This window comes from Rhopilema esculentum, chromosome 20 (genome assembly GCF_057945365.1).
Source record: "Rhopilema esculentum isolate cy_ngs chromosome 20, ASM5794536v1, whole genome shotgun sequence".
NCBI classification, from domain to species: Eukaryota; Metazoa; Cnidaria; class Scyphozoa; order Rhizostomeae; family Rhizostomatidae; genus Rhopilema; species Rhopilema esculentum.
In genome coordinates, this window is record NC_142834.1 from 10936632 (window position 1) to 10961576 (window position 24945).

The 24945-nt window shown below is 35.2% G+C and overlaps 2 protein-coding genes across 3 annotated transcripts in view; one reads left to right on the forward strand and one right to left on the reverse strand.

Annotated features, from left to right (window-relative positions):
* Nucleotides 1-15750, reverse strand: LOC135687510 (uncharacterized). Of its 2 annotated transcripts, none has more exons than XM_065204081.2 (9): nucleotides 15501-15750; nucleotides 13503-13914; nucleotides 12294-12598; nucleotides 11574-11711; nucleotides 8304-8426; nucleotides 7635-7828; nucleotides 5903-6031; nucleotides 5202-5357; nucleotides 1-4704 (listed from the first exon to the last, which is right to left on the reverse strand). In XM_065204081.2, the coding sequence occupies exons 2-9, from the start codon at nucleotides 13739-13741 to the stop codon at nucleotides 4522-4524; spliced, it is 1467 nt and encodes a 488-aa protein (XP_065060153.2). In that variant the 5' UTR covers nucleotides 13742-13914; nucleotides 15501-15750; the 3' UTR covers nucleotides 1-4521. The 2 variants fall into 2 exon arrangements, with proteins under 2 accessions (XP_065060153.2, XP_065060154.2); XM_065204082.2 differs by lacking the exon at nucleotides 15501-15750 and adding an exon at nucleotides 14637-15467.
* LOC135687514 (uncharacterized) overlaps nucleotides 552-24945 on the forward strand; it is an 80163-nt gene continuing 55769 nt past the window's right edge. Inside the window, exons 1-7 of the mRNA XM_065204088.2 lie at nucleotides 552-578; nucleotides 1578-1602; nucleotides 17761-17919; nucleotides 19295-19352; nucleotides 21101-21156; nucleotides 23090-23149; nucleotides 23787-23873. Coding sequence (XP_065060160.2) covers nucleotides 17803-17919; nucleotides 19295-19352; nucleotides 21101-21156; nucleotides 23090-23149; nucleotides 23787-23873 — 378 coding nt within the window. The 5' untranslated portion in view covers nucleotides 552-578; nucleotides 1578-1602; nucleotides 17761-17802. The remainder of the gene's footprint in view (nucleotides 579-1577; nucleotides 1603-17760; nucleotides 17920-19294; nucleotides 19353-21100; nucleotides 21157-23089; nucleotides 23150-23786; nucleotides 23874-24945) is intronic.

Consider the following 24945-nt stretch of genomic DNA (forward strand, 5'->3'; position numbering starts at 1 on the left):
TTCTGAGGGGAGGGGGGGCCTGGGACCCCATCATAGCTCCATCCTTGGCCATGAGGGAGGCCCCCTAAACCGCCTGCTGGGCAGTGTTAATGTGCGACCGTCAACTTTTATTCTGTATCCGCCTCTGTCTGACTCTTTATGTCTCCCTCTACCTTACATTACAATATACTTGCCATTGCATTGATGTTTTATGCATACCTATAAGGTATTCCTTTCAGTCAGAAATTAGAATAACAGAACAGAGCTCCTACATCAAAACTTTTAATGAATAACATTAAACTAGAAACATGATTTTGCAAATGGTTTTTAGTTGCTTGTTTGGAGTGATTAAGAGCTTGCGTCATCCGACAAACATCGATATGTGTAAATATGTGTATGTACATATACTCGAACTACCTGCACGTTTGCAAGGGTAGCGAATGGCGAATGATTTATTGCGCGCGGGACATCAGTTCAATATCTTTTATTTTTTCAATTAGAAGTTGCAAAGGAGGCAGGTACATCTGAAGACGAGGCAAGCGAACATCATGATAATCTTGCCTTGCCAGCGCCAAGGGGTCAAGTTTCTTGGCTTTCAGGTAATAGTCCAAAGCAGAAGTAAGTATTACTTTGATTTCTTTTGATTTTAATTTTCATTATGTAAGGTACCGGTAGAAAAGATGTGGAAACCTATTACAGAAGCAAAAATGTAGGAAGATATGGCGTAGCAGTTTGGCTGTTGTTGTTGAGCTTGGCTAGCCACTTGTTATCACGCCACAAAAAGTTAATAAATTAACAAATCTCTAAAATCCATTACTAAGTATTTATTCTCAATATTGCTCATTGATAAAGGCAGAGTAAAGCCACAATTACTATATATGATTTGGTGCAGGAAAAATTAGTTAGACCTTGGTGCAATATACTTCTTTTAATTTAGGAAAGAGTCTTTGTTCATGGGCGCATAGAATGCAGATTAAGTTTCAGTAACATTAGCTTTTTAAATGACTGCAAAATCGATAGCCCTTTGGAAAATTCGACATTGGTTTTTCTTTGTGAAATTGGCCCATCAGCATCAGGTTACATTGTCACCACAGTACTGTGACCTACTTAGGCTCAGATTGCAGAGATTCACACCCGAGATATTTTTTCTAAAATGTCCCTGCACACCAGGTGAAGGATGTGGCATTTTGAGATCTGGGCATAGCATGGGTGTTTCCTATTGTTTAGGGCAAATGAAGAATCGTGTTTATTCAAAATCAACTTAATCTTGCACTGGTTTGATAAAATACCTATGAATTATGTCATTTTTATCGTTGATATCTTGGTGTAAAATTATACAAACTTTGGTATAATTGTGCATAAAATTGAAGTGCACAATTATACTAAAGTACACACTTGCACAATTGAAATTTGGCTCTTGCACACCAGTGAGATTTCATTGGAAGTTGCTGTACTATTCAGATTGATTCAGAAATTTGGTCAGGTAGTCCCTTTTATTCAATCAATGATTGAAAACATATTGTTATTCATTAGATATAAAAGTTTAATTTTGTCATTGAAAATAATGCTTCTCATTCAAATGAAATGTTTTTTTACAGATTTTTCAAGAAAAGCAGCATAAAGGTGAGTAAAACTTTTACGTTTTTTCACTCACTGGAATTTTTGACATATCATGGATTTTTTATATGGCATACTTCTTGTTCAAGTACTTCTCTGGTATTAACAATGATAGCCCAGCCAGTTTTACATAACAAGTATTGTGCAAATGTTGAAACTACCCGTGTGATCACTGGAAAGTTAAATCCATCTCATTCATTGCTTGTTGTCAACACTTTGAAAAGAAAATATCCTTTAGAAGGTATTACACATCTAAAAAGAATTCGTTCGTCATTGCAAAATGGGAAGAAGATCTTAGAGATTATTATCTGTGAATATGATGAGGAACATAATGGTAACCTAGCGCAGTGCTTAATTGATGATTGTCTTACAAAAAATGTAACAGACTTGAAAGTTAGTGATGTCCCAAAGCATAAGCCACTTACTAGAAGCCAGTTCCAAGATGCAGTAAAGATCTGGCCAACTTCCTTTCATGAAGATAAATACGTAACTAAAATTCAGCAAGGAGAATTGTTTTCAATTCAAGACTTGGGAAAAATTCAGCACTTCATGTCTGCTGCTATACAGTATGCAAAGCTTGGCCATAGCAGAGGCATGAAGGCTATTGGAGCAATTGTTGTTGATCCAGAATCGGAAAGAATCTTGGCAAAGGCATATGACTGCACAAATTCAGGTGACCCATTAAAACATGCAGTTATGGTCTGCATTGATCTAGTGGCAAGTCTTCAAGGTGGTGGAGCATTAAAGCTGCTAGTAGAGAAAACTAAAGATGGATCCCTGTGTCTCTTGGATAATTTACATGATAATTTCAAATCTATGTCAGCTTTTGGGGCTGATCCAAACTCAATATCTTGCTCAACTCCAAATTATGCTTTTGGTGGAAATATTTTAGGTAAAGAAGAAGTTTATTTGAAGCATGTTGATGATCATAGTCCTCTACATAGTTTTGTACAAGGAAATGAACAAGCTGAAAAAGTAAAAGATGGAGGGACACATCAATCCACTCATACAAGTCTTAACAAGAGCACACGTGTAAACCAAAATATGAAAAGGAAATCCACAAATGATTATGCTGACAATATTTATCTATGTACTGGGTTTGATTTGTATGTTACACACGAACCCTGTGTTATGTGTGCAATGGCTCTTACTCATTCAAGAATTAGGAGGGTATTTTATGGATTGGAGAATAAAGTGATGGGTGGTCTGGGCAGTCACTTCAAGATCCATTGTCAAGACAATCTAAACCATCATTATGAAGTTTTTAAAGATGTGCTTAAAAGGCAATGCCTTGAACTAGATTCAAGCATATGATAATAATCCAATTCTGAAAGAAATTTGCTACATATAACTGAGTTAAAAGACCTAGTTTTTAAATTATGTGAAGTTTTCTCTATTGTTTCTTATCTTGGTAGCACTGAATAGTAATAGGTAAACTTTCTTTACATCTCATAAATTAAGTTTTAGGAGCAGATTCTACTTGCGAGGAACCACTTAATATCTGTTTGCCTCCACCCTCCAGGTAGCATAATTACTTCCTGAAAGGTTGCTTGATAGGCAGATGAAGAATAACAGGATTTCAGAGACAAGAAAGCTCAGTTGCACATTTATTTTTCATTGGCCTTTCAGCTCGACCGCATTAATGGTCTTACAGATTTTCCTCACTAAATGAAAGGGTTCATTTCAGAAATCTTTTTGCAAAATTTTCACAAGTTGGGCTACTGCAAATTATTTTTCAGTAAATTTTCCAAAGCCAGTCAAATACAAAGTTTTCTTCAGAAATATACCAAATTCAAACCCAAATAATGACCTAAAGCCACATGATTTTTCCATTGTTATTTGCATCTTTTTGTACCAGAAACGTAGGGGTAAAAATATTAAGCTTAAGCTGTCAAAAAGTGAAGAAAAATTTCAGAAGCTTGGACAAATTGAGAAATACAAAAAATTTTATTTCAAGTTTCGTGATTTTTCCAAATGAAATGGTGCACTTAGAACTTGTGCAATGTTATTCTAACCCGTTGTTACTATTGTGACGAAATATTTTACTATTTGTTTATGCTGACTGTATTTTTCCAATTATAGCATTCATTACACAAGAAAAACTAAGAAACATTGGATGCAATAAGGCACTTGAATCTAGAAATACCCTGTATTCTATGAATAAAAAACGTGAAATAAAAAGAGCGAGAGAGATTCATACAAATGAATCATAGCTTGCTACACTAACCTGACTACTAATCAATAAAAACAGACATGAACAATGAGGCAACAACAGAGTGTAGACCCCCCTTATAAGAAATTAGTTAACGCCGATTTTATTAGCGATAAACAACACAAGCACATTTAAACTACTTTCTACTTGAAACATCTGTTGGCACAGTACACTTTGAAGATAATTGACATAATTGACGGATAAGCAAAAAGTAGATTTATTGTAATTCAAATGTTTGGTATAAAATTTCTCCCTATATACAAGTTTTAAAAGTTTAGCTTAAAAAGTTTTTAGCCCTTCTGTTAGATGCATGTTAATTAATTAGAACGGTCTCTTTGAATGACCCCCGCCTTTTACAAAGTGGAATACGGCCTTCACTTTCAAGGCTGCGTTTTTTGGTAGCATAAGGCTGGTGGGACTAAATGGTACATTCCTCCAAATATTTGCCATTGAGCTGCCGATCTTTTCTTCTCTTCTAAATTCATCTTCATACTGCAAGGGATCGATTTCAACGTTCAAATCGAAATGTCCAACATTTGATCTGATGAAGCTTGGAATGTGAGATATAATTTTTCTTTTTAGAATAAGCCTGTGATGATCCAAAGTTAACGCATGTGCCGGAGAAACTTGTCTGTTCTTCACCCAACGTACCAAATTTAATGGTTGCTTCGTAGGAACTAGAGTAAGTCATAGGTCCTTTCAATTAGACCCTGTTAGCTCCCGTAGACCAGAGCATGCTGGAAAATGCGTTCAATCGGCCGTAGCACATGATCTTTGTAGTGAATACCATCTTTGGTCCCATGGGGGTACGATGACGTCAGAGGCTGGGCGTCCAATACAAGTATGTCGGCATTGCACATTGCAGCGTTAGCATATGCATTAAACAGTTGCACTCGCTAAAATAGTGATCGTTGCAGTTTTACAGTTACGTCTAGAAGACATTTATTTGCTATGATAACGACTATTAGACTATTAGCTATCCAGCTTGTGCCGCTACATGTAGCTACCCGTAGGTGTTTTGCATCTAATAGTAGTATTACCTATTTATTGGGTGAACGTATATGAACAGATTGAAAATGATCTCTGATAATACTTTCGATATTTTTTGCTATCAGGATATAAACAAGTTTACCGTTTTCTACTTTACTTTTGGTTTTCTCTCATTTTTTCTAAATACCGAGCTAGTGACAGAAGACAAATTTCAATTAAGAGAGAAATTTCCCTCTATGCAATTACTAGAAAATTTTTACAGGAGAGATACCTACCATACGCAAAGTTTCATTAACGGTATCAGATTGATTATCTTTGACTTAGAATTCTCCTTGATTGGCAACAAATATCCTTTTTGGAAACCTAATACATAATGACTGAAAGCTATTTTGCTTTGTAATACCTGGCTAGTTATGTATCTTCGGAAAGAGCCCATGATTGGAAGAGACTGTTTATGAATAGCAGTTGAACTTCTCCATATTGCTGTTCCATTGTATGTCTCCTTTATAGCTTCAATCAAGGCGTCAATTGTCTCTCTGTACTTTTTGAAAGAAGTGTTCTGAAAGAAAGGATCAAAAGTCTTAGCAGCTTTTTTATAAAAAGATAAAGCGTTAGGTTTATCGTTTTTTCCATTTCACTAATTTCTCTTGATCATACTTATCATAAAATCTGTTCATAAAAATTGTCGTTGCACAAGACTTTTTTATGTCAGCTAAAGAATTGAAACATTTTTCAAGACTTAGCAAGACGTTAGTAGCCCCGAAATTCATCATGAAGCTGAAATGTTCCAAGTAATTACGAAGGTCAAGAGAGCGATTATTAGTTATGAAGGCAAAACTTCAATGTATTCTGATAGCTTATGTGGGAGCTATAATGTCCAATTTTGTTGTCTTTTGATACTGTTCTCTTCCCTTTAAATCAAACTACATGCAGGCAATAGATACCTTTTTAGATTTGAATTAAGAGCATGCAATAGTTGTGAAGGAGGGTTTGGGAATTTTTGCATGGCAGATTTCTAAATTCTTATTTCTTAGGAGTCGCCGTTGTCTGTATTCATAGAGATTGAATATTGTAGGCATTGCCCACCGCAGCAGTATTCCTTACTTTGACATAATGTGCCCCTGCATTGAAGAGAAGCACACTTGAATCATCCATATCATTTCGGCCTGTAATGTTTTCTAGATAATTCTTTACAATAGTTACGTTGAGATCCACATCCGCGCAGGTATGGGTCTGAAAAAGAAACCACACGTTAGAGTCAAGTCATTGTAAAACGTTTTAGTTAATTTTTAAGACCTAATTTTTAATATTATCGTAAATTTTTATCTTATAATGAGATCAAAATTGAACGGTAGGAATAAGATAATGGCATTTAACACCTGGGCAGTATCACTCATGAGGTACGGAGCAGGTATACTTATGAGCTTCAAATAGGATGGAATACGAATGAGCTTCAAAAGCTTGACGGAGAAACAAGAAAAATCATGACAATAAACATAGAACTTCACCCGAGAAGCGATGTTGCAAGAATATACGTATCAAGAAGGAGAGGGGGAAGAGGTCTTATAAGCTGTGAAAGTTGTGTAAAGGGGGGGGGGAATAGTTTGAGTTGGTACATATTTAACAGTAGAGAGGTACTTTTGAGGAAGGTCGGGGAAACAGGCATAGTTAATGTTGCCGAAGCAATTGGACCAAATGAGTATAAAAGGTCTAATAGCCAGAAAAGAGAAGACGAAAGGAAACAGGAGATACTGCATGGACAGTTTTTGAGGGACAAAGAAGGGGTGGATTGGGATAGGTCATGGCAATGGATTGCAAAGGGAGATATGAAGGGATGTACAGAGGCGTTGATTCGCAGTGCTCAAGAACAAGCTTTAAGAACAAATTAAACAAAGTTCCATATTGATAAGAGTTCTGAGTCTCCTATGTGTAGAATGTGCGGAGAGAAAGCGGAAACTATTAGTCATCTAGTTAGTGAATGTAGCAAATTGGCACAAAGGGAGTATGAGAAAAGACATGATAATGTAGCACGATACGTACACTGGCAACTCTGTAGCAAAGGGGGATCGGGAGAGCAGATAGGTGGTATAATCAGCAACCTGAAGCAATTAGTGAAAATGAGAATTACAAGCTCTTATGGGATTTTACGATCCAGTGTGATAGAATGATTGAGGCAAGACGACCGGACATTGTGTTAGTAGATAAAAGAACAAGGTAGTCAAAATAATAGACATCGCCGTACCGGGAGATTCGCGAGTTAAAGAGAAAGAACTTGAACAAATTGAAAAGTACCAGTATTTGAGGGAGGAGATAGGACATGTATGGCAAATAAACCGCTACAGTAGTACCTGTAGTGATTGGAGCATTAGGAGTTATCTCGGACAAGTTTGAAAGGCATATTGAAAAATTGGGAGTTTTATCTCTTTAGAGATCACAAGTAAAAACTTTGAGACCCTTGGTGGCTTGTTGTCGCCCGCTTTCAAAGAATAGCATATCAGAATATTCCAGGGAACTTTATCTGTGATGGACATGAGGGACAATAGTAATGATAATAATATGATATATTTGAAGTGGGTAATCTACACTAATTAACAACGTGTTAGTTAATTTGTTACAGTAGGGCCCATTAAAAAGTAAAAGTAGCTAAAAACAAAATACGTATGCAACATTGGTATACTTGATTACATTATATTTAGCGTTGGTAATTTAAATTAGTTGGTTTCAATTAGCTTGAATATAAGTAGAGATTGTAGCAACTTTGAATAAAGAAAGAAAAGAATATGAGTGGCTTAGTCGTTATGCCATAGAAATGTGAGCCTAATTTTTGTACACTCACCACATCATAAAGCGTTTTTGGATATAGCCAGTTGTACGTCACCATGCATTTTCTGAATATCTTTTTGCATAGAACTTTGTGCTCTACTGATTGATAGAAATAGTAGCTTATCGAATCACCGTAGATCCATAGGTTACCCTTGCGAGGCTCATGACCACGTGACCAAGGTTTATCTGATAACATCATATTTTTCACTGAAAAGGTAGAAGAATGTTTCAAAGCTAGACATTTTTGGTCCATAAATTGTAATGCTCATAGTGTATTTTTCCTTTGAGGCACAAGACAAGCCAATAAGGTCCTCGACTTCGCTACAAGAGTTAGCATGCTTCGTATCCTAATGTATTGCCCAAAGAACTAAAGAATACTTGTTCTTATTTTTCCACAATTTTGGTGTATTTTTTCCTTGAAAGTCGTTAACAAATTTTAACATCAGTTTGAGCATTTGGTGATACCAAAAAAGTTTATAATGTTATTTTGTATTTTTTGATTTTCATACAATGTGAATTTGTTTAGCTTTTATCTGACAACTTTGTAACGAGCAAAACTTCTAATTATGTTTCCTTGTATCGTCACAGTTTTTTGCATATGAATTCTATGAGCATTATTCGGACCAAAATCATACTGTTTTAAATAAACACAAATGCCTCAGCAATAAATCAGTAAGCATACCATCAAGGTCCATCGGTATGTATGGTCGCCATTGCTTTCCGTCTGAACTCCATTCCCCGTGACCGTCCCAGAACAAGTTGCACGGTAGGCCACAGTCAAGCCCGAAAATCAGCGATGGCAGTTCTAGGAAAGTAAATAGTTTTGAAAGCATAATACATGAATTCTGCCTCAAGGTTTCTTTAGTCTAGTTCTTGTTCTTTTGTATTCATGAAACCTATGCTTGCTAGTGATGTAAGAAGCAAAACTTAAAGAAAGTTGTGCTGATGACAGGAGTACAGGTGTGCCTGCATATAAACGTATTTGTTCTGCTCTTTATTCTTTAGCTCCGCATTCCCACATCATCACATTTGTTTTCTGTTCCGGGCATTGTTATTGTTTTCGTGCATATCAAGCACATTTATTTTCAGATTTTGATTTTTTAGTAGATTACGGTTTAGTTTTATGTTCTTAGAAATTCGATCAATTGCATACAAAGCAGTAGAGAAGCAATTTCGAGTACCGCTTCAGTTTTGGTCCGTTATGGCATGAAAGTTATTCGCTGGCGAATTTCGTGGAGACCTTTCAAATTTTTTCCCAAAGTTACCTATACCTCAAGGGTAACTGAGATAAACACTGGATTTTTTGTTTTGAAAGCACATTTAGACCTGAAATGGTATTCTAGATTATATAGGGTTTTCTTCGCAATGAACCTGACGTTAATGTATACCCTTGAAACATTATTTTCGTTGGAATGTTTTGGATTTGCACTTTGGGTTAAAATAGGTTATATAAACTACCTCTCGATGAAGAAGATCTAGCATGGTCATCTTGAGTTTAACTGGCAAAAGAAATGCACTTATTGTGGCACATATTGAAACGCAAGTGTGGTAGCACTTATTATTTATTTGTTTATTTAATTTCGATTTTTTCTCGGTAATACGGTATTGGTGGTCTTATTCATAGGTGCAATAATCCAATGGCCGAAAGTGAAAATGTATTTGTTGAATGGCAAAGAGCCGCTGTTAAAGATGAAGATATACCAAAACTGAGAGAAGATGTTCTGTCAATGTACCGTGACCAAGGAGTCATTGCTTTGTTGCCATTTTATGGCTTTCTGTACTTTAAAGACAAACTTTGGACTGGCTGTCTTGAGAAAGTAACATGTCTCGGCAGTGGATCAAGAATGCCAGGATCTGCTGCTTTATCAACTGAATTTTACGTTGCGCAATTCAAACCAAAGTTTATTGACGAGTTAAAAGCTTCAGAAGGAGATGGCTCTGCTGTTGTTGATGTAGAAACGTCAACTTTTGTCACCTGTCTTTCAAATCCAAGTTGCTGCGAAGAAGAAGCTTCTCACAATTCTTTCACTTCAGATATTATATCCGCAAAGCTGATTTGTTGCAGAAGTGACATTCTGAAATATATTCCTATTCTTGCTGAAACTAGTTTTAATGTAACTGCACATATAGCAATTTTACATGATAACCAATGCCCAAAATACACTGCGATAAGTTCTAGCGTACCAGGCTATGTGATAAGAGAGATGACGTTAAGGGAAGCACTTTTTGCAATAGAGAAATGGAAATTTGCATCAAGTGAAAGCAAGCTTCGTTTTACAAGTAGCTACAGTAATGGCTTGGCAATTGGTGCCTTTCCAGTTGATGGTGAATTTCCTGTTTCATGGGTTTTTGGGTCTTGGGAAGGCGCCATGGCAGCACTGGAAACTTTGACAGATCACCGCAGAAAGGGACTGGGAAGAGCTGTTATCAAAGAGCTTTCAAGAAGGCTAATTGATAGAGGGCTAATCCCGTACGTATTCATCGAAACCATTAAAACATCGTATATGCAAGAATCCTTTTTTGATGGCCTAGGTTTCACAGTTTATAAGGATGTTTTTTTCAGATGGATACGTCCAGCAAATGCGAAAGATAGCGTTGGCTGTTAAAAAAAGAAGAATTTATGTGTTTGCTTTATCGAGTTTTACAGATGTACTTGAAATTTGTATCATATGATGGTACTATAGTTTATTTGATCGAGTGTAAATCATTTTTTTAGCTATTGATTTAATCTTTAGTTTTTTAATGGCGTATTTTTGTATAATTAGCTTTTTGTCTTTTAAGACCTAAGGTCTATAAATGGTACCTTATAGTAGCACAAGTTTAAACATTTCTCGCGAGTCGAGCTTAATCAAATTTGTGACTGAGGTGAATTTTTCACATAATGGTTTTTTCTAGTGATTTTAGGCATAAAATACTTTGTAGATTCAATAGTGAATATTTTGTAGCATCATGATTGTTTTAGAATGTAAATAGATGGCATTTATAACGGTTATTTGTATTTCATAAGTATTGTATCTTGTGTTTGACACAAATATATATTGCTATACTGTTTTTTGTTCCAATTTGATAAACTTGATGTTGAGGCATTCTTATTTCTATACAGGAAGAAACAATCCTTATGTATGTCAATACAATGGTCGATCCTTTTGCAGTTTGTAACTGTCATTGCAAGTTGAATTATCTCCGGAGACTGTCGTAGTTTTTATAAAATACAACCTTTGTCCTAAGAGAGGTTCTAATTACGTATAAGTTTGAAAGAATTTTTTTTACATTCCGTTTTTTGATTCAAAGGCTTGTGTGGAAAGACATCCGTGTTTTCCAGAAAGTAAACTATTATTTTAGTATCTCACGAAGTTAAATTTGTCCTGCATTTTTTAGAAAGTAATTTGTATTGGCGTGTCTTGAACAACAATCTTTTAACCAAAATATTTACTTTGAAAAAAATTTTTAGCATATTTTTTTAGATATAAATTGTTGATACTTCGACACAGGCTTAACTTTCAATTCCATGGCAGGCTTATTTGATGTATACATATATTTATGTATATAGCAAATAATTTTACTTGATCTTATCCTGTTCTGCTCTTGCCCTGCACTTTCTGTTAGGATTTTTTGCCTTTTATTCCTGTCTCAGTTAAATTTGTATAACACTTGCAGATTTAAAAACCATGCAAGTTTCTAGAGGCCATAATGTACTGGTCACTTCCTTCGCTGTTTATATCTTCATTAGCCTGTATCTAATGGAGCTTATAAGCAGCGTGTAACTGACGGGTATGTACAGGGATATGAAACACCATGTGTTACTCGAGTTTGTCGGGTAAAATTGTTGGTTGGCCATTTCTTCCGTAAACAAAGAATTTTGTTTACAGTCACCTGACCGTAAACAAAATAGGAACAAAATTGTCTTCTTTTATGTCTCCATCGCTAAATTCTGCTTACTGGGGCAACTTACCAGATATGTTGTAGCGTGCAGGGGGCACAGTGATTGACAAGGATGGAGCAATTCGCCCGTTGATGTACTCAGTCATATTAGACAGAAGATTCCTTGGTATGACACGCTTGATGCCTTTCCATTTTCCAGAGCAATGAGCTGCAAAAAGAATGTTTTATGAATCAAGCAATTTGGATATTTTAGTAATGTATCCAAACATGTTCCCCTAAAAGTGTCAGATATAATCTACCTTAAAACATAGGCTTATCGACAAATCGAGCTTTTCTAGACCGTCGATAGAAGCAAGCCTAAAAAGAAAGATCCAGTTGCATTGATTTTCTTTGTTGGTTATCAATTTTGAAGAAATAGGTTCCTAAAAAGAAGAAATGGGTTCCTTTTTGCAAACATAATTCAAGTATTTTAGAGTTGTATGATTTCAATAATTTCGAAAATGCATAAGTTTTCTACAATGAAGGATCCAGCGTTCTAGGTATATTAGCTTCCATGAAACAGGTTAAACTTTGCTCTTTAAGGAATAAAAGCTTTTCTATAGCAGTAGTTTTGTGTCTTTGTCGCAGACATATCTCCTTCGTGGCATTCACTGGTTAAGCCAAGCATTTACCTTCATTTCTGACTCTAAAGTTTTTATAAGCAGCCATTTGAGGCACAAATATGTGGATGCAAAGGCACTTGAATGGAAACCAGCCTTGGAAGGTCTGCACCAAGTTAAACACCACTTACCGTTGACAAACCATTCCATCGGGGGGTCTTTCAAGCCAGCACACATCGTGTAATCTAGCCGAACATCGACAATATAGTCACCAGGGCTCATAAGTAACACAACGGCTTCATACTGTCCATTTCCCAAGTCCCAAACATTTGCGGCAGTGGTTGTTTCGCCTCGTAACGTAACTCTTATTGCATCGCCGCCGAAGTTTTTTGGTTCTCCGTTACGGAAGTATGTTTGAATCTGGATTTTAGAGTGCTCGCCTGCGGGCATTATCTTCATTTTTGTGACTTTTGAGTTCTTGGTATCTGTTGCAAATCTATAAATTAAATCATTCATTATGGGCACGAAAGGTTTGAATCCAAAGAATAGACTCAAGCAAAAACTTACTTGTTTAACAAGAAATTGTTGTAATTACACATTGAAAATTTACTTTTTTTAATGACGTTTCGACCATAACTCTTCATTTGAATTGGTGTAATTTTTTGTGTTTCGACTATAAAGAGATTATTTTCAGCAATATCACAACTTTTTTTAGAAGTATTGGCGTTACATTGTTTTCTGTAATAATTAGCGATTCGGAGATGCTTTGATTTCAATTAACGCATCATTGGTGTGTATTTTAACATATAACGTTGAAAAGTGATTTGTATTTTGAAGAACACATCTATTTTATGCTTTGCTATGAATGCTCTGTGCCGTCGTAAAGAAGAAAAACAGAGTATAGAGACAGTGTTCAGCAAGTCAGGATTTTCATTTGTTTACAGATATAATGTCGTTTCGTATTTTGGCTGAAGGCCTCAGTTTCACCAAGTTAGCAGAATTCCTGTAATATTAGTTCCATACTTTCCCTTTTTAAATTTAAAACAATAATTGTCAACAAGCAATCCATTTATTTCACGTCACGTTGCGTTTCACGTGTAAATAAAGATAGTGAGTCTCCATAGCATTTTTTATATTACCTACTGAAGTCCTAACCTTTGTTGGTCAATGGAGAGAATGTAGACGTAAAATTACAAGGCTTTCATGAATGATCTGTTTCATTAGTCCATAAAAGATGACCAAAGAAGCAACAAAATCGTCAGTAATATTATTGGGAAGCTAATGTCTGTGCATCAAGAAAAAAGAACCAATAATCAGGCACAAACGTTTCGAGACAATTTTTTATGTTCTCAAGTTAGGCACAGCTTTCAAAATTCATAGAGGAGAGGCAAATGTCTCACCTGGTAGTGTTAGCTAGTGTTTCGTTATAAAGTATTTTCAAACATGGTGACAACATCTCCTTCCACTCCACCTTTTGTCTCCTTATTCTGCACCAGTCCTTTTTCAACTGTTCAAAATCTACTGACGGACCAAACAGATCATCGATGTTTGTAGACCATAGAAAGATACTTCTCAATGCAAACCATGACAGCGACGAACCCAACAGAATGACAGAAAACAGTGCTCTAATGCAATGCATAATTACGTCACACTTTGAGATTTTTTCTGTTTATTATTAAGGTCGCTTCCCGTAGATCTGATTCATTTCTGCGTGTATATTGTGAAAAGGAACAAATTTGCCATCTCTTGTCTTTTGGAATCTCGTCTGATATATTGCCATTGAGCTCACGTCAAATGTGACAAAATAATTTCCTGCCATCACAAAAAGGAATTTGATAAGTATGGAATTCTTTGTGACCATTTTCTACAGTATTTCTGAGAGTATACATATTATTTAAATACTGTTGTAAATACAGAATTTAACTATTTAAAGCATAGATCCTAATTCTAAACAATTTCAGCAGAAATTTAAAATAATTGCAAAACAGAGTTAAATAAAAAAATCTTGTCTAATTTGTAAACTAAGTCACGTAGTTGTTGTCAGCATATCTAGAAAATAGCTTTGAAAAGCTAACCTTTCATAGCACACTACTACAAGCTTTTTCGTCTGACACTCATTGGAGTTAAAAATGTCAGAATAAGAGTCCAATACCATGGAAAATATATACCCATTTCTGGATCGAAATAGGCCAATCAGAAAAATCGCTAGCACATTATCGGCATAATTGTCCCATCAGTGCCGCGTGCCTGTGGATAAACTACTTCTACTATACGTAGTATCGTGCGAAATTTTGGCTTTTTCAAAGTGATTTTCAAGTTCTGAACCGCCAAAATATTTTTCATATCTAGAAAATAGTAAAATGCATAAGAAACGAAACGAGAAGAGTTTCAATATATCATAGTAGCATATACAAAAAAATTTGTGATGGAATGTGTTAGAAATACAGACTTGACATATTCTTTGCCATAATGTATCAGAATAACATTGCGAACATAAAAATTTATTCAGTAATTGGCAAGGAGGTAGTACAAACCTTGTTCTAACGTTTTCTTTCAAGATATTAGTTTACATTGTCAGAACAAATCTGGAATATACCACCTTATAATATTTGAATGAATAACATCTCGATATATTAATCAAAACTTCATGTCATCATCGATGCAATACCGTTTCGCTATATGCATTTATACTTCTGTTATCATTAATTAGCAGTTTTTGGTAGCATTCAGCACAGGCACTGCATCAAAGCGAGCTTCAGTATGCTTTTGCCTATTGAGCTAGAGCTCCAACAACAACAACTTCAGTATTAAAGCCGCTGGTACACAATATTTGTAAACAATATACGCAAACAAAACAGATACCAAGCTACTCCTAGCATCCAGTATGCATCAATATATTTATCTTACGAATCTAAGTCTTTCATTAAAGTAACGCCAATTGCCAGAATATATGATAATATTTTAACAGTCAAATGCCAAAGAAATAAAACTTCACGAACACGTCTGTGCATATCAACAGGAGATGATTATGTGCATGTGCAATATAGGTTTTGCAAAGGGAGGAAGGCTGCTAGCCTAAAGTTTTTTCCAAAATTTTGCCTGAGTATCAGATGTCTTTGCTCTATTAGCTGTTGTTAACTTTGATAATTTTTAAAATCTGTGTGGACTGCAGCTCCCTTGCCCTAGCCTCAAGCGCTTTTTTATATCATGAAAAACACCTTAATCAAAGAAGATTTATTTTAGTAAGGTCATAGTTAAAACCTTTTTCAAGGTAAATGATATTCATTTACGAAAATTGAGTAAACCGTATTGATAGCCTCCATTTATTTTTAATTTGTAAGATGTAAATGACACATATTCAAGCTACCAAACGTTTCAAAATATATCAACATAAATACCTCTGATTTATAGCAACATCACCAACAAATATACAATGTGAAATTAAGGATGCGAGCTTTTGGAGGCTTTAACTGCTGTTCCTTTATATTCTTGGCTCTAAACGCGGCTATAAGAGAGCTAAAGATTAAAGCTACATTCACTGATCCGTACCACATGCTACAGAGCTGTCGAGTAAATAGAATGGTGAGTGGCATGCGTGTAAGCAAGGGGTAAACAGGTTATTGAAAGCAGGTTCCAGTGCGATGGTTCTCCAGTTACTCTTTGTGTTCTTTTTTTGTATAAGGTTATTTGCCTAAGTAGGTTTCTAATTTGAGGCCGCATTTTGCACCTTCAAATGAGAGCAAGGGTCAATAAAAGGCCGAACGATTACGATAGCATTTGAGAATTCTTTTTTTGGAGTTCTCTCGCAAGCTTTTGGAAAATATAGGATTTGGCCATAATTTTGCAAGCCAAAATTAAAGTGATTCCAAAACATTTTGTTAAAAATTTTTAAGCATTTCGTTCTCTATTCTTCATGCTCTTTAAATGCATAATTTTCTCCATTCTGTTTAAAGCTTTTTTGTCTCTGGAAGTATTAGAGCAGCTAGATATAATTATTTTTCTTAAAGCAGTGACGTTTTGGCTGATTCACTTAGAAATCTTTTGCAATTTTAAAGTGAAAGTTTTTGCAATTTATGTACGATTTTGCATTTTACGCACGATTTTGAAACAGAAACGATAGAACAGCCCCTTGTGTTTGCTGCATGTTTACAATGTATTGTTTTCATCACACCCCCTTCCTTTGCATATGACTGTTTTAAGTGTGATTAATAAAAAGAAAACCTTTTTCTCAAATTTAAATTCTAGCATAGATTCAGCTGCCTACCAAAGTGCATCGCAAATCAGTCTTGAAGCAATTTCGGATAACACATAAATTACTACGACAGTGCGCAAATTGTTACAAAATCTGAGTTATCGCTTTCTCAATACCCTCATATCTATGCTTCAATAAAAATAAGAAAAAATTGAATTTTGAAAAGCAAAACAATTCATGTCCAATAAGTCTATTATGAAACCAAATATAATGCAAATTGGTCTTTTTGGCCCCTCCTATGATATGACCTTCACGATACAGAAGCTTTCTGTAATTCCCATAAACCTCTTCTGAATTTTCAAAATTACCAGTAGTTGCCATGTCCAATCTAGTTTCCTGAGAGGCTTGAGCCCAATAGCCCCCAATAAGATGACACTTTTGATGAAAAATAATCAGTTTTCAACTCCAATGTATAGCTTCAATTAATCTGACAAAGTTGCAATGGTTCTCATTTTCACTGTGTTTCTTGGTTGCCTATTTTTATTCCTAATAAATGCTTACCACCGCTCATTGATTTGTATATTTCATCTATTTTCCCGGGGCTTTTTGGAAACTCCCACTTATTAGATCAGGAAATTTTTCGTCCCAAAGCTTGAAATCCTTCGAAAATAAAAAGAAAAAAGCATGTAAGACTTTGACAGAAAATTAAGGTTTGAAAAGTGCAGGAAATTTTCTTTAAATTATAAAAACCCTAGCACATAAGGTTACTTAAAAGCATTTTGATACAAAGCAGTTGGCTTTAACTTTCGTTGCCTCAGATTCTAAGGTTTTTCAGGGCTAAGCTTTGAACAGTTACTACGATTTTCTTAGTTTTCTCAATGTAGTACAGAATCAGAATGTAGTACAGAATGTAGTCTCTTTTCTCAATGTAGTACAGAATCAAAACCCACTTTTCTATGCTCTGAATACCCACAGTCTTTTCTCAGTTTTCCTCGTACCTTGGCTACTAGCAGGGAAGCCTGTACTCAAAAAAGGGCGACTGAGGCAAAGCCCCAAGAAAAAAAGGCAAAACAATAGGAAAACGAATAAAAAAGCCTGTCTCCATAGCCCCCCCCCCCTGGCATAGGCGTCATTGGGTACTAGATTCTCAAAGAGCTGACGTTGCAGTATTATGCAGCAGGTAATATGTTCCCATTTGTTGAGTGTGAGCTGCTAATAATTGATTAATGTAAAATAACAGCAAATTGCAACATATGATATTTACACCATAAAGTTTTTTACCCAAATGTACAAAACTAAGAGGAATCTCAAAAATCAGTTCCTATCACTGAAAGAAGGTTTTCGCATATGATAATGAAAAGCTTTATTTTCATCTTAAAGCATCTCTATTTGTTTATCTGTTTTTAATTGTCTTTCAGAAAAATTCTTCCTCCTTTCAGTTTATTTAAGCCCCCTTCTGTTGACAGGCGGGAAAAGGTCAGAAGTCGAGGCATAGGTCATTTTATTACATGCAGCCTCTTGTTGGTTTCATCAAAATGGCGTCAAGACTGGGAAACGTACTTCGCTCTGGAGCACTTCTTCAAGCCTTCAGGAGAAGCTTCCATGCTTCTTCGTGTTTGTTAAAAGTAAGTTACAAGCTTTGGTAACTATTTTCCAGAAAGCTAAGTCCTAAAGTAGCAGTAAGCCATGAGCTGTGTGTGAGCTTTTTTCTTTTGATATCCCGCCCCCTTTTACCTCGTGCCATTTAACACCAGATTCATCCCTAGATTCGTCCCCAGGTTCATCCTAAGATTCGAAAACTTTTTTTTGCTGCTTGAATGTGTCGAGGTGACAATATATTTTTTCTGCCAATTTATTTTTGATGTTTTAAGGAGGCCTAGGCATGGTATTTATCAACCCCCAGATTCGCATCTTGCAAAAAATATGGGCCTTAAACAGTGCATGAAATGTGTCAAAATGACAATAATTTGAGAGAATACGTAGTAATATGTGACTTTCGTAAATTTCTACTTGATTAAAGTCACTTTTCTACCTCTTTGTTTCAAATGTTGCTAGTGATCGTTAGTTGGTCTTGGCAGTACCATTCAGCCCCTGATTCGCCGACACGGGGATACAAAACGACCAATCCAATCCAATGCTATAAAAGAAAGGTTGCTAAAGCTGTTGATAATTTTTGACAGTGCTGTGGACTTCTCAGGGACCAACATTTTATGGTTCAAATTTCCGAAAATGTTCTTAATCCCTGAGAATGAGCCTAAGTCATGAATAAGTATATATTGTGATTTCAAGTTTTCTGTCACAAGGTAGGAATTGCCCTCCATGTCCCGTTGGACTTGTACCCTTACATGAACCAAAATATTTCAGGTAACAAACCTTTATTTAGTTAAGAAAGCAAGATCTACTTATATTTCTATTTAAAAAGTGCATATTATCCTCTGATCAGGAGCTGGTTGAATAATGTCAGTGTCAGTGTATTACAAAGCAGCATCAAATATATTTTCACTCTATTGGCAGGTCCCTGTGAATAGCAGGATCACATTCTTTATGGAATGAATTTAAGCTATAGATAAAAAAGGGAGATCCATTGCAGTCCATGTGATTTATTCAAATCTGCTTACCTGAACTATGAAACTGAAGCCATGATGCACCAGGAGCTGCACTGTTAAAATATTTATGTCAAAATTTGTGCACCTGAAATTGTAAAAATTGACACCTTAAATGTCAAATTCATTGTGAAATTTGGCACCAAAAATGAAAACTGTGCTTTGAAAGTTTTTACTTTGCGCACATACACCCATTTTGCAAATCTGCAACACAGCTTTTCAGGGAAAAATTCTGTGCGCAGTACAAGCTTTCTTACCCAGCTGTTATAAAATAAGGTTAATCTTTGTGGATGCTTTCTTGCTGTCAAAATGATTTTTGTTTAAAGCCCTTTTTCTACATTAAAGATGTTATAGAGTAATGAAGATTTTTAGTTTGGTTCTTTTTTATATTTTCAAGGAAAATCCATGGGAACTTGGAAAATTAAATCATGTTGCCATTGCTGTTCCTGATATGGGTGAGTGTGAACATTTATCTCTGCTGTTGCAAAGATAATTTTAAAGCTTTAACTTTCTTTGATTATTTATGGCAAAAAGAATGTAGAAAGATACCTAAAGTCCACCACTGGAAAATCAAAATAAATTTGTTAGCAATGCATCCAGCAGAATTGATTGTAATTAATACCACCAGTCATTTTTAAGAAGAAGAGCTTGCAAGGTCAGCTAGAAAGTCATGTGTAGAAACATAAGAGGAATTTAAAATATTGGCATTTTAATGATTGAATTGATTTTTTGAATCCATAATTTGTCATTCTAAGTCCAAGCTACATACTCTTAGGGTACTATTGAAAGTATGGAAACAAAAAAGTACAGCTTACGGTCACCAAGGGCTTAAATCAACAAATTTCCACAGCAAAATTGCTAGGTGAATGTACCTTCATGGCTAGATACTTTAGCAGGAAAATAATGTGGCAATCAATGGCTTTGGAATAAAAATTAACTTGAAGAATAATTTTACTGTTTTGAAAAAGAAGTTTGTGGAAACTTTAAACCATTCTGGAAAAATTATCAAAAGATTCATAAACAATCACAACAAGAACAACATACTTTGTTCAAACTTGAATCCTGAATCCTGATGTTCTGACAAGTAATTTATTACTGGAATGTTCCTTCAAACAAATACATTTAATCCCCAAAAATTAATTTCAGATGTTTGATTTTCAAACAGAAAGTTTGAGCCAAAAAGTCTTGATTTCGGACAAAAATTTCAGCTCACCTGGAGTCAATTATTAAACTTTGAGACATTGATTTCTGCTAAATTATTCTTCTATAATAACTTGTCATCAGAGCAAACCTTTAAATGGTTTACTATAACCTTTTCTAAAGTATGGTACATCCTTTTTCAAAAAGCTGCATTTTCCATTGTCATCTTATCAGCAATCAAATACTTATCAGCAATTTTACACCCCTATGTTTTGGAGCAGTGCTTCAAAGTCTTACTGAATTTTTTCATTAAAACACCAAGCTCTAATCGTTCAATTTTGTTTCAATTTATAAACTGTAAAATGGCAAATGCATCTTTGGGCAATGAAATACTGCTTTCAAGCCCCTTCACCTATTAATTATGTTTTGTAAGTTGGTTCACTTTGGCCCCTGGCTACTGTAGGCCGCCATTTGTAACTGACATCTCCTTACTTTCATCTTAAAGTTCAATTTAATTTCTAAAGTGGGCCCTTTTCAGTTAATGAGAAAATATTTCATTTTTGAAGGACCTGTTTTGTAAAGAGGTGCATTTTTATCATTTTTGATTTCTATAATGTTCAAATTGATAACTATATAATACCAAATTATCAGCCCTCGTGTTTATTAAATTTTGAAAATTTTTCTACCCTCAGCTAATCAGACCTCTAATTATTTGTATTTGTAATAATGAAGATATGACAAAAAAAGTTCAGATTAATTGCATCCAATTATTACTACCTCCTCCACCTTCTCCATTTTTTTTCACTTTCTGAAGTATCGCTGATCAGCTATGCAATATAAGTTTGCAATATTGAAAATGGCCCTTGAATTGATGGTTTCTCTATCTGTTTGTTATCCTTCTTTATGTATCTTGGTTTTATAGCTAATATGAAAATTCCTTTTTCTGTTTTCTGGAGTACTCTAATAAATTAATGCCATGAAGAGGAATGAGTCATATCTGTGTTAACATGTAAATGAGTGAAACAGTATCAACAATTTCTAACCAGGAATGTCCCTCTTCTAGAAAAAGCCTGCAAACTTTATAAAGATGCATTTAAAGCCAACGTCAGTGAGAAAGTTGTGAGTATATTTTTGCAAGAAATTTTACAGGTGTTTTGTCAATATATCTGCTAATTATGTCTTGGCACTGCTGTACTGGCTATTTTCTGAACATTTTTCTTTCACTACCAAGTGATGTATTGGAATGGTGGAATCATATTATACCAGCAATACCGTCAGGGCTTGCATGGAGAAAAACGTCAGAAAAAGGAGAACTAGGTGCTTGACAAACTGAGCACCTTAAACCTTTTTGGCATAGGAAAAAACGTATGGCTTAATGCAAAAGCTTACTAGTTAGTGCTTTTGTGCTGATTTATTGGTCGCTATTACAGTAATATGAGTTGAACTGAATTATGCCCAAGAAAAAAGGGCAGCATCAAAAGGAAGAAACTAACACAGGGAAGAGGTCATTTTTTACTGAGGAGAAGAGGGGTTGTTAGAAAAATCTATAATTATTTTGAGTCAGTTTGCAATTTGAGTCTTTCTACAAAATGCCAACAACAAATATATTACCAGATATTATCATATGCTTTCAAATATTATCAATTAAAGATTTGATTTTTTGCTATTTACTTTGAGGCCTTCTTTCATTACTCCATTTTTGTAAGTCTCTGTTTTTTAGATCATTCCATTTCTGTATTTTCTTGAACTGTTCCCATCAACATTTTTCAGAATGGTGGAATAATTTTTTACCAGCAATACCATGCTTGTGAATAAAGAATATGGTATTTGGATTGCTCAGGCACTAAATATATTTTGGATCTGTTTATTTGGTATATATTTCTGGCTTGGTAGAATAAGTCATCCATCTTTTCTTCCTGTATTGTTTTTCTTGTTATTGGCTTTTGTTTTTCTGTTGTTGGCCACCTCTGCCAGCCTTCTGTTTCTTCTAATGCTTCTCTAATTTCTGGTACCATCAGATCTGTTTTGATAGCAGTGGTATGCCATTTTTTCCCCTCATATCTGTTTCTTTGTCATTGATATATTCTACATTTGATACGTTCTCACAATTTTCCCAACTTGTCATTTCTCTTTATGCTTTCCTGATCACTCTTGCCGCACAGAGAATGCTTGTTGCATATTTGCGTAGTTTAAAAACCTTTCAAGTTTCCTATTACCTTATTCACTGGTGACAGTATTTTTGATGTTGAAAGGCAGGTTTGGTTTTTCTTGAAAAAGTCAAAAATTTTCAATGGACTATCTGTGCAGAGAAATACTTGTGTAGACATTAATTTGACCTCTTTCTTTATAAGGAAAGATTAAGCAGTTTTTGTTCAATATTTTAAGTTGTTTTTCCTCTATTAACATTGTAGTAATTTTTTTCAAACCATTAGTTATGTGCCATTTTTTAACTTTGGCGAATAACTGGTGAATACCTTTTTCTCAAGATGTGGTATTGTATTTGGGAATAAAATATTTGAAACTGGAACGCTCATCAGTCCTAAGTAATGATGGTTTAAAACAGGTGAGGATGTCACAGCCATCTAGTGGCCTGGAAAGACTTCAGGCTACGTTACAACTTTCCATTTGTGCATCAAATGAGCAGACTGGAAAGCCTTAAATGATATGATGGATAGATGTTGAATCGTCATATTGAAAAGAGAAAGCAATTTTCTCATAGTGTTTGTCCTTGAATGCTATTGAGGAATGTTCACTTTATGATATCACGCGATGAAGCAATATCAACACATTGTGACATTTACCAAATTAATAGTAAAAGCCATATTCGACTTACCATATTTTTCTTTCTAAGCAGAATTTATACTTAAAATATCAGTGTTGTTGAAAATGACTCTCGAATTTTTGAAAATGAACCTCTAAAGAGACTGTAGCGATATCAAATCTAGCAACAGAGAGACTGTCACTCTTTTCACTTCAAAGTATCTTATGACTCAACTAACTTGGGTTTTTTCTCTCAAAGAAACTAAGTATTTTTGTGCTTCTTTCTTTTTAGCCTCAGCCTGAACATGGGGTCTACACTGTATTTGTTGAACTTGGAAACACAAAAATTGAGGTAGCGTAAGCTATTTGCGTCTGGTGTTTATCATGCAGTTCTATACAGACTTTTATGGTGATGATAACGATCCATCGTAGGAGTGTTGATGATAAAAAGGGAATTAGGACTAGTTGTCCTTAACTTGCACATTTACATAAATTGCGTATTTATATATAGATCTACATTTTGCTTTTGTATTTGTTGCTACCTAGCATCCGAAGGTAGTTTTTGGACAATGACAAGCTATGCTTATCGAGCAGTGTCCTGGTCCTTCCTCTCGATGTGACCACACCTCGTGATTCCTATGCCTGGAATTACAGAGAGCTAGCGACTCTCCCTACTCTGGGTGAAAGTTTGGTCATGCCAAGGACTCGAACCACGGACCTTTTGGTCTGTAGTCAGCGCCTCTAACAACTGAGCAATCCTCGCACATTTTGCTTTGTTACAGGCAAATAAATGTCGACATACTTTATGGAAAAGTCCTAATCTGATTTTATGAAATTTTAGGAAAAGTGTGCCCTTTAAAGCCTAAAATTTTCTGCAGTTTTCTTGAGCAGCTTATTCTTTTTATAAAAAATAAGAGTTTAGACATACAAATGAATGACTATACGAATTACATTCTGAATTTTGAATATTGTTGTTGTTTTTATTACAGCTTTTATCGGTGTATGGAGAGAACAGCCCGATTGCAGGCTTTTTTAAGAAGAATCCAACAGGCGGAATTCATCATATTTGCATTGAGGTGAGGCAAAACATGGAGAATATTCATAATTTTAATTTCATGACTCAGCAGAGTTCGATAGAATTTTATCGTAGGGCCATTTGTCCTTAAAGATAAAAACTGCAGCATTAACAAATTGGTTCAAATAACTTCTATAACCTCCCTGGTTATAGGAAAAAACCACATCTTGCTTACAGTTAAAGTTATCCCCCAGTTTGGTTTTCTAACTTGAATGAGATTTCATCACGTGTCACACGTTCAGCCACAGAAAAATTGTCGAGCATCATAACAGGGAGCCCGGCGTCTCATCGAAGAAGCCGTTAGGCCCATGATAGTGCTTCCGTTATAAAAAAACCTCCATGAATGAAAATTGTGCAAGCTATTGTTTGGGTTTCAACGAAAATTCGTTTTTGAGAGACGAAGAAACAGGTTATGGGGGTTTTGTTTGTGATCACGGTGATTTTAGTTTCTATTTAATTTGATATATTTTTTGTATCCTTTAAAATTTCTCCAATATAGAGATTACAAAATTGACGTTCAGTTGAGTCCTGTCAAACGCGCCATGCGCTTGGTTTAGGGTGCTAAAGTGTGACGGCGTCAAAAATCTCTTTTCAGAATATTTCAATTTGACAGCATAGCCTGGAGGAGCATTATGAAATTCCTCTTAATTTGCAAATACCGTTAGATATGTTATAATCTGGGCTAGATATGGCCAATGGAAGTTTACAAATTTGGTAACGTTATACTGTTATTCTGGGTTGGCTCATGAATTTTAGAACTTAGGCCAAAGTACAGTGGTTTGATAGGGAAAAGGAACTATGCTCATGTATCCACACCTTAGCCAGTTGGTAACACTTTCAAGTAAATTTTGTACTGCAGTCATTTTGTGTGGTCCGATTGGCTGGCTCGAGTCTGCCCATTATGCGTGACATCTTCATTTTGATCATCGTACAAGGGTCCTCAGAGATAAAAAGCAAAACCACACTAGTTTCTGTCCTGCATACTATGCTTTAATAACCTAAAGAATTTTTTAATAAAGTTGTAGGCCCGTTCGACTTTTTGGTCTTAAAATTTGAAATGTGCAGCGAAATAT